The sequence below is a fragment of the Ostrea edulis genome, chromosome 4 (genome assembly GCF_947568905.1).
Source record: "Ostrea edulis chromosome 4, xbOstEdul1.1, whole genome shotgun sequence".
Lineage (NCBI taxonomy): Eukaryota > Metazoa > Mollusca > Bivalvia > Ostreida > Ostreidae > Ostrea > Ostrea edulis.
Window position 1 is genome coordinate 19396828 of NC_079167.1, and position 12522 is coordinate 19409349.

At 36.8% G+C, this 12522-nt stretch overlaps 1 protein-coding gene across 1 annotated transcript in view; it reads left to right on the forward strand.

Annotated features, from left to right (window-relative positions):
• Positions 1 to 12522, forward strand: part of LOC125671443 (rhodopsin-like) — a 44244-nt gene that overhangs the window by 77 nt on the left and 31645 nt on the right. The window contains exon 1 of the mRNA XM_048907193.2: positions 1 to 205. This exon is cut by the window's left edge and continues 77 nt beyond it. Within this exon, the coding sequence (XP_048763150.1) occupies positions 57 to 205 (149 nt within the window). The 5' untranslated portion in view covers positions 1 to 56. The remainder of the gene's footprint in view (positions 206 to 12522) is intronic.

A 12522-nucleotide genomic window follows, 5' to 3' on the forward strand; every position in this document is an offset into this window, starting at 1 on the left:
TCAAAGATGTGGTTGATGAATTTGGAGATTTTTGTCTGGTGGAGAAGACTTTGAAGATGACTGAAAATCTTTCGTTTTTACACCCCTATTGGCAGAATTTTGAAAAGATTTCCCCTACTTATCATATTACCGTTGGGATTATCATGGTGTGTGTTACCTTGGGATCTGTTGCAGGAAATGGGGTTGTCGTCTGGAGTTTTATCAGGTAAGGTAAAAATTTGGCTTGAAGTATCTCTGTAAGTAAGCAAGTAAGTAAATCTTTTATTTTACCTGGTTCACATTTTGAGAATTGTCCATATTATTTATTTAGGTAATTGTGGTCGGTCATATCTGTTTTTTGATTTCCAGTCATTGTTCTCTCACATATGTAGCGGTTATTTCTTTACAAAAACGTGAAAAACGTAGGGGAAATTCCAGAAGAGAATTCACAAAAATTGAAAAATGCACTTTAATGGATATCTTAAATTTGATCTTTGAAGTATTGAAAATCATCATATCGATTATTGTTCTATATCATGCAATATCAAACATATAAAAATAAAAAATTGATATGTGTTTTGTTCAATACCCTTTACTGATTAAAAAAACATTTTACAGTAGAGACTGTCGTGCGCCCGACGCTTCACAACTCGTGAATGAATAATGTTGAATGTACCACAATATCGACTACAAGTATATTTTATTTCATGTTCTCGTCTCACTCAGTAAATAAGATAAAATAAATAAAACGTTACTGGATATGTGTATGTCGTGCTAACAGAAACAAGCGTGGTCTGCACCGTGTGCTGGACAGACCAATTTTAAGACTGCGAGTTCACACAACCTTACCAAGCTGGACTAAGGGCAGATCTGGGGCGTCACAAAGGAATTCAAGTTCTACACATCGCCCTCAGTCGTCCACCTTATCAACTTACAACCGATAATTATGATAATGATATATAACATTTACATACTAAATAGTTTATATAATATTTATTCAAAAATATGCCGAAAGACGATCTAAGACCTGACTTATGACAATTGTTTCATAAACTATCACAACATCAATTTATCAAAAAGAAATCTGATGAAAACCCTTATCACATTTTAAAGAATATTAAATGCAGTGTTAATGTATTATTATAACAGACAATGAATGTTTACTCCTTCTAAGCACCTTATTACACCTATGTTGTGTCCAGAGGTCCATGTTTTACTTATTATGGGAAAGAGGAATCGGGTGTCCAGGAGGAGCAAGTATCCCCTATTGACCGACCATACCCACCCTAAGTTCTGTATCTTAATATGGTAAACAGAGCAATCCGTAGTCAAAATTAGTATGTAAAGAACGGTCTTGCAATTAGTATGAACACGTCTGACAGCATTCGACTTGCTGACATGTTGCCTTTGACAATTAGGTCAATTTAACGATCATAGGAATTACTTAATATCGACTAAACGAGACTGTTGAATCTCATTTAAATCGCTCTAACTTTCTGCTTCGTATAATTATGTGTTTCATTGTTTGTCGCTTGGTAGGCGTCGCATAGCAATGTGGCCATATTCGAAAATTGTAACATTGTCGAATGTCGATATCTCGAATAACATGGACATAGTGAAACGAATTGGACGTTTTCTGTGTATTTTAACATCAATAGAACCGTTGGATATCTCGAAGGTTTTTCTCAGACCCATCAAGTTTGAGATAACACCGTTTGACTGCAAGCAGTCATATTTTCTTGAATTAAAGTTTTTCTTGTTCACAAACACGATGGGTCTTCGATGGAATTGTGTCTCGTCTATTGCAAGTAACACTTGTAAACTTACATATACGAGCAAAAGCCCAATATGGTATAGTAAAATATCTCTATCTGTTAACGTTGTTTGTTTTACGACTAGTCAAAAAATGTTCACTCATATTGAAACGTCACAAGCTGTAGGTGAAGTACCACAAATACACTTAACTAGATGAAATCCCGCACAAGCGCGGGAAATCACAATCAGATAATATTGCGTAGATTACTTTTTAATGCGTGTTTGAATTGTTGCGCACATGAATTGAATGAACGATATATTTAATTCAAATGAATTTAAGTTAAAAACAATTTTTGAATAATTGCGTGCATTAGTTGTTATATTCATTTACAGGGGGCGAAGCCCGTTTTGGACCCGAACTATGTGATACCATAAATATAGATGTATGGTATCACAGAGTTCGGGCCCAAAACGGGCTTACCCCTGTGTATTTCTTGATATCATATACAGTAAATAAAACGTGATTATTAGGAAGTCACTTGGAGCTCCAAATCAAATGTTCCTTATGTAACGTAAATGAGCTCTCTCCGTATTTGTTTTAAAATAATAATTTTACGAATGCAATGGTAATCTGTCATGCCGAGAGTTGACCAAAGACAAAATGAATAGTCGTTCATAATTTCAAAATTTAAAACTCAATATTGCGAATGTTCTTATAATGGTAGTTTTTGTTCAGTGAGAGAATTTAAAGGCAAAATTATGAATACACGTTGTTTCTTCTCGTAAAACGCAATAATCAACAAAAGATATTTGTAAAACATATATGCCCCCCATGGTGCAAAATTGAAAAGGGTTATACACATGCATCATTTAATTGATAGCAGTATCACCAATTCAAAATATTGAGCAGGCAATATATTCCTATGTCAAGAGTGGATTGACCATGTGACATAAAAATCAACAGCGGTCATCTACTCCTTATGCTGTACCAGTTTACCAAGTTTGGTGTCAATCAAGCAATTAATTCTTAATATATAAGAAACAAGATATTACTATGTCCAGTTTAACCTTTGACCATGTGACCTCAAATTCAATAGGGACATCTTCTCCTGAAGATGTACCAGTGAACCAAGTTTGATGTCTGTCAAGCAAAGAGTTCTAAAGATATTGAGCGGACAGTATATTCCTATGTCCAGTTTGACCCTTGACCATGTGACCTCAAAATCAATAGGGGTCATCTTCTCCTGAAGATGTACCAGTGTATCAAATTTGATGTCTATCAAGCAAAGGGTTCTCTAGACATTTAAGTGGTCAGTATATCCCTATGCCCAGTTTGACCTTTGACCTCAAAATCATTAGGGGTCATCTACTCCTTAGGATGTACCAGTGTACCAAGTTTGATGTCTATCAAGCAGAGGGTTATCAAAATTTGTCTTCCTATGTCCATAGTAGATTGACCCTTGACCTTTTGACCTAAAAAAAAAAATAGGGATCATCTTCTACTCATAACAAACCCACATATGAAATATCATTACGATCAAGTGAATGATTCTCAAGATATTGAGCGGACAATATGTAGTCTACCGACCGACAGGTGCAAAGCATTATGCCCCTCTTCTTTGAAGGGGGCATAAAAACACAATGCACTATATCAATGCAGGCGCGGATCCAGGAATTTTCGATAGGGGGAATTCTACCATTAATTTTGGTTTTCATAAGGGGGGGGGGGGGGTCCACCCTCAAAATGCGTGATTTTTACCCATTTTTAGCAAAATTTTCTAACGAAATAGGGAGGGGGGAGGATTCCGATCCGCCATTGGAATGGCAAACAGAAAAACTGCTATATTGTAAACAGTGGCCTGGTCAGGTAGTTTACAACCTAATTTCGGTAAATTGTTTGAAGTTATAAGGCGCAAACTTCCCAGAACAGTCCCGGACCATTCGATATCTGACATATTGGACAGTACTCGACTTATAACTTACTTTCAAGATCTGTCATCACAAAACAAGTTCAACCAAAAATAAAAAAAAAGCTTGTGTTTATCCATGTGTTTGTACATATCAGTAACTGTTAACAAATTATCACAAAAAGTTAGTCGTAACAGTGACTTCTATAATCACGGAAAAAATTAAGAACATCGAAAATATCAGATGAATATCGTTTTTAAAAAACTTATCGTTGTGCCAGATCGTTCGTCTCGGGAGGGGGGTGTCCTTTGTTGAATAAGATGTATACTAGTAATTTAATTATAAATCTTCATATAATGATAAATATGGGCCTAGTCAAACGCAAGTATAACTAACACTGAACACCTACACAATTTTATACTGATCATGTTGTAAACTAATCGCAACTTCTCGGCCTGTCGGAAAGGCCAGAGAATGTACGATTGGTTGTCGACCAATGTTGCCTCGCTTCGTTCTGAAAATTTCCATAAGGCTGATTCAAGACTAAAACCACGGATTGAAGAAACGAACTTAGTTAATATATAAGTATACTTATCGCTTACACGTACGGGGTCGTCAACGTGCCAAGGCCTGCCGCGACATGGCCAAAAAATACGGAGACCCCTCCGTATTTTTGGCCATGTCCGAAAGACCCGAGATTCTCACTTTTAAGTGCGAAGGGTTTGTCGAAGGAGCAATCACTACGTATCTTTACGCCTTCGGTTTGACGCAGCCATGGCACTAACGGGGCTCGAAAGTTAGAAAGCGAACGCGCTACCACTGAGCTACCGCGACCGGTATTATCTAACTGTCGGGGAAAGTCTGATGTAATAGCATACACAATACCATGAAGATTTCGTAGTTACAGCTTGTACCATGCTTTGCTTAAGATAAAGACAGCTTATCTGGTGGGGATTTTACACTATCTTTTGGAATATAGACATCATTAACACCGCGACACGTGATTTTTGATCTGTGAGATGAACTCAATATTCGTTTAGAATATTCCACAAATCGACACCGTGCTGTTCACGTCACTGCAAGTGATGGTTGCTCCGTGATTTTATGTCAATTGATTTTCTTTTTCATGCTTTAACTGCAGATCTTCATATTGAAAGGATTGATTGATTGAATATTGTTTAACGTCCCTTTCGAGAATATTTCACTCATATGGAGACGTCACCACTGCCGGTGAAGGGCTGCAAAATTTAGGTCTATGCTCGGCGCTTATGGCCATTGAGCAGGGAGGGATGAAAGGTGAAGATAACGAACAGTGATTAATCTCATAACTCCTACAAGCAATACAAAATAGATAGTTGGGCAAACACGGACCCCTGGACACACCAGAGGTGGGATCAGGTGCCTAGGAGGAGTAAGCATCCCCTGTCGACCGGTCACACCCGCCATGAGCCCTATATCCTGTTCAGGTAAACGGAGTTGTCCGCAGTCAAAATCAGTGTGCCAAGAACGGCTTAACAATCGGGATCTTTATCGTGCCACACCTGTTGTGACACGGGACCTCGGTTTTTGCGGTCTCGTCCGAAGGACCGCCCCATTTAGTCGCCTCTTATGACAAACAAGGGGGTACGGGTACTGAGGATCTATTCTATCCCGGATCCCCACGGGATCATATTGAAAGGACAGTGTCGCCATACGCATTCTATTTTGTCACCTTTGGTTGTATTGAGTCCTACGCATATTAGACTGCCTTCCACACAATACCATATTGGGATTTGCTCAAATATGTCATTTTTATTGTAATAGGATAAATGTAATCAAACCCCCATTCATCGATGAATACTTAATTGTAAACAGAAAAAAGCTTTCATTCAATCAATGTCGTGGTAAGATATAATTCAAATCTAGCATCTATCAATTTGGTTGCTAAATGGCCTTGGTCATCACACGATGCAGTCATTGGTCCACTTCCGTACTTGGAGATATGTCCGAAGATGTTTATATTGCAAGAGGTTGGTTACTTAGTGCAATGTGTTCTGTTTAAAGATATATTTTGAATGCCTTCAATGCAAGGTGAAGATAACGAACAATGGTCAATCTCATAACTCCTGAAAGCAATACAATTAAATAGTTGGGCAAACACGAACCTCTGGACACACCAGAGGTGGGATCAGGTGCCTAGGAGGAGTAAGCATCTCCTGTTAACCGGTCACACCCGCCGTGAGCCCTATATCCTGATCAGGTAAACGGAGTTATCCTTCAATGTTAAACTCAAGCAACCCCCACCATGCGGCATGCAATAAAGCCCATATATATGTACGACCAGAAATCCTACTTAGCTGGCATTTTGTGTAATGTGGTTCCGGTGCATCGATCATCCGGAGGGACACTTCTAGTTCCGTCTTGAGAGGACACACAGGACGGAGACTGACTGTGTCATACTTTATAATATTTGCACTAAGAACAATATTCCATTCCCTAGAGCACAAAATTAAATCCAGGATCATTTCATCGAACCAGACAATCAGATGTATCAAGGAATTAACAATGACGATGTAGAGGTTAGACGATTCAAGCTGGATTCTAACATTATGAGGAATGATTGGCAACTGACTCTGATTACATTCATTTACGTAATGGAAGCAATTTATACTCGTATACAATACAAATCTGGGGTAAATTACGCGTTATGAACCTTAAGAGCAAACACACAACTGTGCTAACAACACAAGGAAGACAACCGAACACCCGTTTAATAAGTCTCTATAGCAAGCGTGAAAGATCCTTTTTTCAAATCATCATTGGAATTCAGAATATTTTTAAATCTTCTTATGCGTAAATATTAATTCATATCATTCATCTGTGTACTTTTTTTCTTTGATAAATAATTCTAATGGTACATGTAATACCATAAGTGAGAACTACAGTTTTATCCAACTGAGCGTTCCCAATATTTTAACCCTTTTCAAAGTATAATTTAATATGACCGGTCGACAGGGGATGCTTACTCCTCCTAGGCACCTGATCCCACCCCTGGTGTGTCCGTGTTTGCCCAACTATCTATTTTGTATTGCTCATAGGAGTTATGAGATTGATCACTATTCGTTATCTTCGCCTTTCATATGGGAAATTCAACTACATATAAATGATAAACAGTCGTGATATCGTTAAAATCATTTTTTTTTAAAACGACGCTGATAACACTACGTTAACACTTCATTTAACACTTACCATGGTATGTAACAAGGATTTAGGGCATTAGCTGTGAAAGTAATGGCAACCTTTTTTCTCACAATCGCTCAATAGCATAGGAATGTATATTAATGACTAATAAAACATTTATTTTGTTAAAAAAAAACAATGGAAACTTAAAACTACGTTATCTAGATAACCGCTTTTAGTGTAAAGGAATATACACTGTAGAAGGAAAAAGTATTGTCTTGCAAGACAATAATTATTTAATCACCAAAATTACATATTCATGTGCTTATTTTGAGGTTTAAAAGTGTTTGAAATAATTAAATACTGGTGTTACAACTGAAATGTATAATATAGAGCGATTTTCATTGAATTTTTGGTGACAAAATGACAGCTTATGCCGGTGTTATAGAGCCAGACCTCCCCCCATAGTGAGACTTCCCCCCGGAAGTCTGGCTCTATAGTGAGCCTTCCCCCCTGGGGGAAGGCTCACTCTAGAGCCACACTTTCCCCCAGAGCCAGCCTTCCCCCCGCGGAAGTCTGGCTCTAGAGTGAGCCTTCCCCCCGGAAGTCTGGCTCTAGAGTGAGCTTTCCCCAGGTAGTCTCGCTCTATAGTGAGCCTTTCCCCCAGCAGAATTGCTCTAGAATAAACCTTACCCCCAGGGGGAAGACTCACTCTAGAGCCATAACACCCTCTTAAAGTCTCGCTCTAGAGGGACACTCCCGCTTTCATCCCCTCCTGCGCAAACTATGAAATCAATTTTAGTTTATCGGACAGGGAATTACCTACCTACCTAACCCCTCTACCTACCTACATATCTACCTACCTGAGCAATACGACTGGGTTCCAAATACTCCGTCGATGCAAATATTTTAATGGCATTTTCCTTGGCCGCACACATGTTTTTGCAGGATTAGCTCTATTCCAGTGTTTTCTCCTTCCAAAAAAGTGGATCTTGAAATTGGAATACATAACAGTGGATTAAAAAATGTACTAATAGATGTGTAAATATTCTGGCATAGAAGCTTACAAGCTTATATTTTAAAAAAAAAAAAAGATTTAAAATGCTAGATAACATATGTGATCTAATAATTATGCAAGTAGAGTTTATAAGAAATAATTAACTTTGAATATTATGATTTTTTTTAAAGACCTTGCATGTAGATTATTTTCTGCAAGTAATGTTTGTAAAATTGTTTGCTTTGCATTACAATACATGATAGAAAGATAAAATATTCCCAATCTAATTAGAATTATAGCCTTTGATCTGCTCACGTATCAAAGGATCTAATTTTATTTAGATTAGAATGTTCAATAAATAAATCGTGGTTAGTTTAAGGAGTCTGTAAAGTAATCAATTTTAAGACAGCTCATTACAAGACTTACACTTTTTGATGACACTACATCACAAGATGGAGATTTAAATGTTTTGTGAAATTAGATTCGTATGTATGTCATTGTGGTTCAGTGGATAAAGTATCAGGTTACTAACCCGCTGATCCTGAGTTCAAATCTTTAGTCTTTTGTTCATATTTATTGAAATAGTTTTTAAAAAAAACATAATTTTTTAAAATCCAAAGTTGCATAATTTATGCTTTTTTGGCACACGTACTTCTTGGATATTGTCATAACTTTCATAATGAAATAATTTCAGCTGCTTTAAGAAACTCGAGGTGTACTGTGTCACTTTTAAATAAAATAGATAATAGCTGTATACCAAATACTTATGACTATTTTCATACAATGAAAGTTGATTATAAATGAATATGAATAAATGTAATGTAGTGTAAAGTACCCTACCTACCAACTTCCCTACCTCTCTACCTGAAGTTGTACAAGTTTAAAAACAACCGATATTTGTACGCAGATGAGAAGAAACACAAATTCGAAATTTCCTCATTTCATTTTTCAAACTTCTAAAACTAACCAAGGCATAGGTATTGTGTGGCTCAAAGTTCAAGGTCTATGTGTCAAACAAAATGACATCGATTTCAATGTGTTTTATTCACCGTTTTCTTCTCTTGAGTTTAAAGAACGACTTAAGGAGGTATGCTACACCAGAGAAATTTGATATGGATGAAAAGTGGAGGATATGTTTAACAGTATTTTGAAATTGTAAACTTTCAAATTTACTTTATTTAGTCAAAAAATGGAGTTTTAGTAGAAAGCAATCTGAGAAAAATTTAAAACTCCTGCTGGACTCGAACACACGATCTACAGTTCAGCAGTCGACGTGCTTTCTCTCTCTTTTATTGCAGTCGACGTGCTACCCACTGAGCTACTAAGCTAGGTGAGAATTCTTTAATGATTAGACAAATATTGCTGATATTTATATTTTCATCCATGTTTTAAAAGGAAGTCAACCATTATGACGATGTAGAGTACTTTCTTAAGCAAAATCATTTAATGCCCTGCTGAAAAAGGTCTTGGTATCTAAACAATCTCCATAAAGTGATAGTAGTTTACCAGGAATAAATGAAGGGGGAAGTCCTGCTATGGGAGAAGTCTGACTCTACAACTAGTGATAGAGTAGGTCTTCCCACGGGGAAGTCTGGCTCTAGAATGAGACTTCCCTGGGGGTTCTCCTGCTCTAGAGTGAGCCTTCCCCCAGGGGGAAGGCTCACTCTAGAGCCAGGCTTCCGGGGGGAAGTCTCAGTATGGGGGAAGGCTCACTCTACAACACCGGTGCCCTTTTAATGGGATATGGACACGAGTTTTGATCGATTGAAATTAGGTTGTTTTCATGGAAATATAGATCTTTTACAAATACGTGGATTAAAAATATTTTTACACAGGATACACTTTGTATTTAACTACCCTGTGTTAATCTATATCAGAAATGAGACGTTTGCTTGCGCATTTCATAGGATTGTACACCACGTGCGGAGGTGAAAACAAAGAATTCTAAAAACAATAAACAAAAACACCAAGAGGCCCATAGGCCTTGTCGGTCACCTGAGTACTAGTGAAAAGTATCACTACTCCCAAGGGCTATGAAATCTAGAAGAAGAAAATCTTGTTCTAAACATCTAAGCTAAATTCTAATGTTCAATGCCCTCAAAAGTGCACTCACTGATGAAAGGCTTTACATAATATAATATGTGCATTAACATTAAAAGATGTGACTAATTTGGACCCTGGGTTGTGAAATTCACCATTTTTTGTACATCCTTTTCTGCTATTCCTAAGTATGCGTTTAGAGTTAGATTTTTACAGTATCAGCAGACTTAAATAAGTTCTTCAAATCATTATAATCTTAACACCACCTTGAAACCAAACCCTTACCCCTAGGATCATGGAATTTACAATGTTGGTAAATGACTACCTACTCCTAAATATCCATTTAGTTACAATTTAGTATCAATAGCACTAAATAAGATGTTATTTAAATGTTTTACACATAAACACTACAAACTAAGTTTGGCCACACCCTGGTGTCAGAACCCTTACCCCGGGGATCATGAAATTTACAATTTTGGTAGAGGCCTTCCTGCTCTACATCATTATGCATTTAGTCTTTTCGTACACATATGCGGTCGTAGAGAATATTATTTTGAAAATTGGTCAATTTTGAGCAGTTTTTGCCCCGCCCCAGGGATGCAGGAGTCCTGAAATTTACAATTTATGTCCCCCTTGTCCTATAGATACTTCATACCAAATTTGAAAAGAATTGGAATGGTAGTTATCAAGAAGTTAAAAGTGTTCAATTGTTAACGCACGACGACGGACGACAACCGATAGCAATAGGTCACCTGAGTTTACTAAAAATGTACATAGCATTCAGCATTTCAACATAGATTATTGCTAAAATCAATTTAGGGAGTAAGCATAAAGAAGTATATGTAAGATCTGAAAATGTTCGTAATAAAAGCTCTCTTCTCCGAAGCCGTCAAATTTGGCGCCATAGATGTTGATAACAGAATCATGTAACCAAATAGTGCTCGTGACTTGCGAAAAGGAAGTTTAAATGTCTCAAATATATTTTTGCCAAAGCTTTTTGAAATTTAGGTTTGTTGCTGTGTTTTACACATATCAGATACTACCATATTGCTAATTAATATAGCCAAGTGATTTTGTTTTACCGAAGTTGTGTCCATGCCCCTCTAAGATAATAGAAGTTGTGTTTGTTTAACGACATACCTTATGATTGCCGTAAATTAAATCTTTAGTCTTGATTCGTGTCATAGGATAGATATTATGACCGCTTTGTAAAAATGGTCCCTGCCGGGCCAAAAATAAAAATTGATTTGTTTGATGTACTCCGACCGACCCATCAAAGCTCCTACCCGATCATTTTTTTTTCAGCAATTTTAAATTTCATTTTTTTTTTTTTTTTTTTTTGGTTCCCTTGAAAAATAGAAAATTCTCCTTACTATAAAACTAAATATTAAAAAATTTCATGACATTAAAAAACAAACAAACAAAAACACCTACCTACCGACCCACCTTGAAAAATGTGGGTCGGAGTACATCAAACAAAAATATTTTTAATGATGGCCTCCAGGGATTTCTGAAGGTTCCTAACATCTATATGACAACAGGTATGTCCCTCTCGAGACAAATTTTGGTTTTAACGACACCCTTGCTACAAAGAAATGCTTTTCAAAACTGATGAACATGGAGACTGGATTTATGTTTATAGAGGTTAAAAACGTTTAAAGTTTTTAAACGGAGTCCTTGCTTTCCATTTCTGAATTGTGTCTAATACACTGGGCAAGAAGTTCATATATTCATATAGGGAAGGGATACATATTACGACTTTTGAATTTTTACCAATTACAGCCAGATTATTAAAAGAAATATGAAACCATACATCGATATTTTTGTAGCAAGTGTCTTTCAGGCAGATTTTAGTGAGTGAATATGATAGTTTTGTGAAACTGGCCCCTGATGTTCATGTGTATGTTGACATAATGAAAATCATCACCAGGACCCGAATGCACAAAACTTTTGCACGATATATCGAAAAAGTTCTTACTTATGAATTTCTTAAGAACATTGACAACTGTTTCATGAAATTTTCAGAAGTTACATTGTATCTCTTTTCTCAAGATAATTATGGGGGTATTAAACTAATTCATATCCTTCATTTTTTGTGTGTGTATATAAATATACTTTATAGTAAAATGATGCGTATAGTTTGCATGTGCTTTAGAAGGAGAACATAATTCTTTCAGCCCAATATAACCTTTAACCTTCACACTTTATAGATCCGCCACTTCGACCACCAGTCTTTATTGTTCAACTCAATGTTCAATTCTACAGCGACCCATGCTACTATGTAGTCTAAATATGTCAGGACTGGTAAAAATAAATCTTAACTTCTCAATAGCAGAAATAGAGATTTTAAAAGAAGAGAGAAAGAGGAAAAAAGTGCTTAAGTTACAAGATGGGGACTTAATTAATGGGGACATGTGCGTCTATTGATCCAATCACGTTTGAAACACCAGCACTTTGGAAAATTCTATCATCGTTTCATTGATCACGACATCTCTGCCAGGCATCCCAGTGTAAATGGGACTCGGTTTTGAAAGTAAACCAGAAGTGTGTCTAGTTGTTCTTGAATAATACTGTAGCATACAATCTTACGGCAGACACGACTGGTAAAGGCGTTGGTAGTGAATGGGGCCCCACGAGTGGCCCTTTTTAAGTCGTTGTCCATCATTTCGCATAGGTGAAGGATC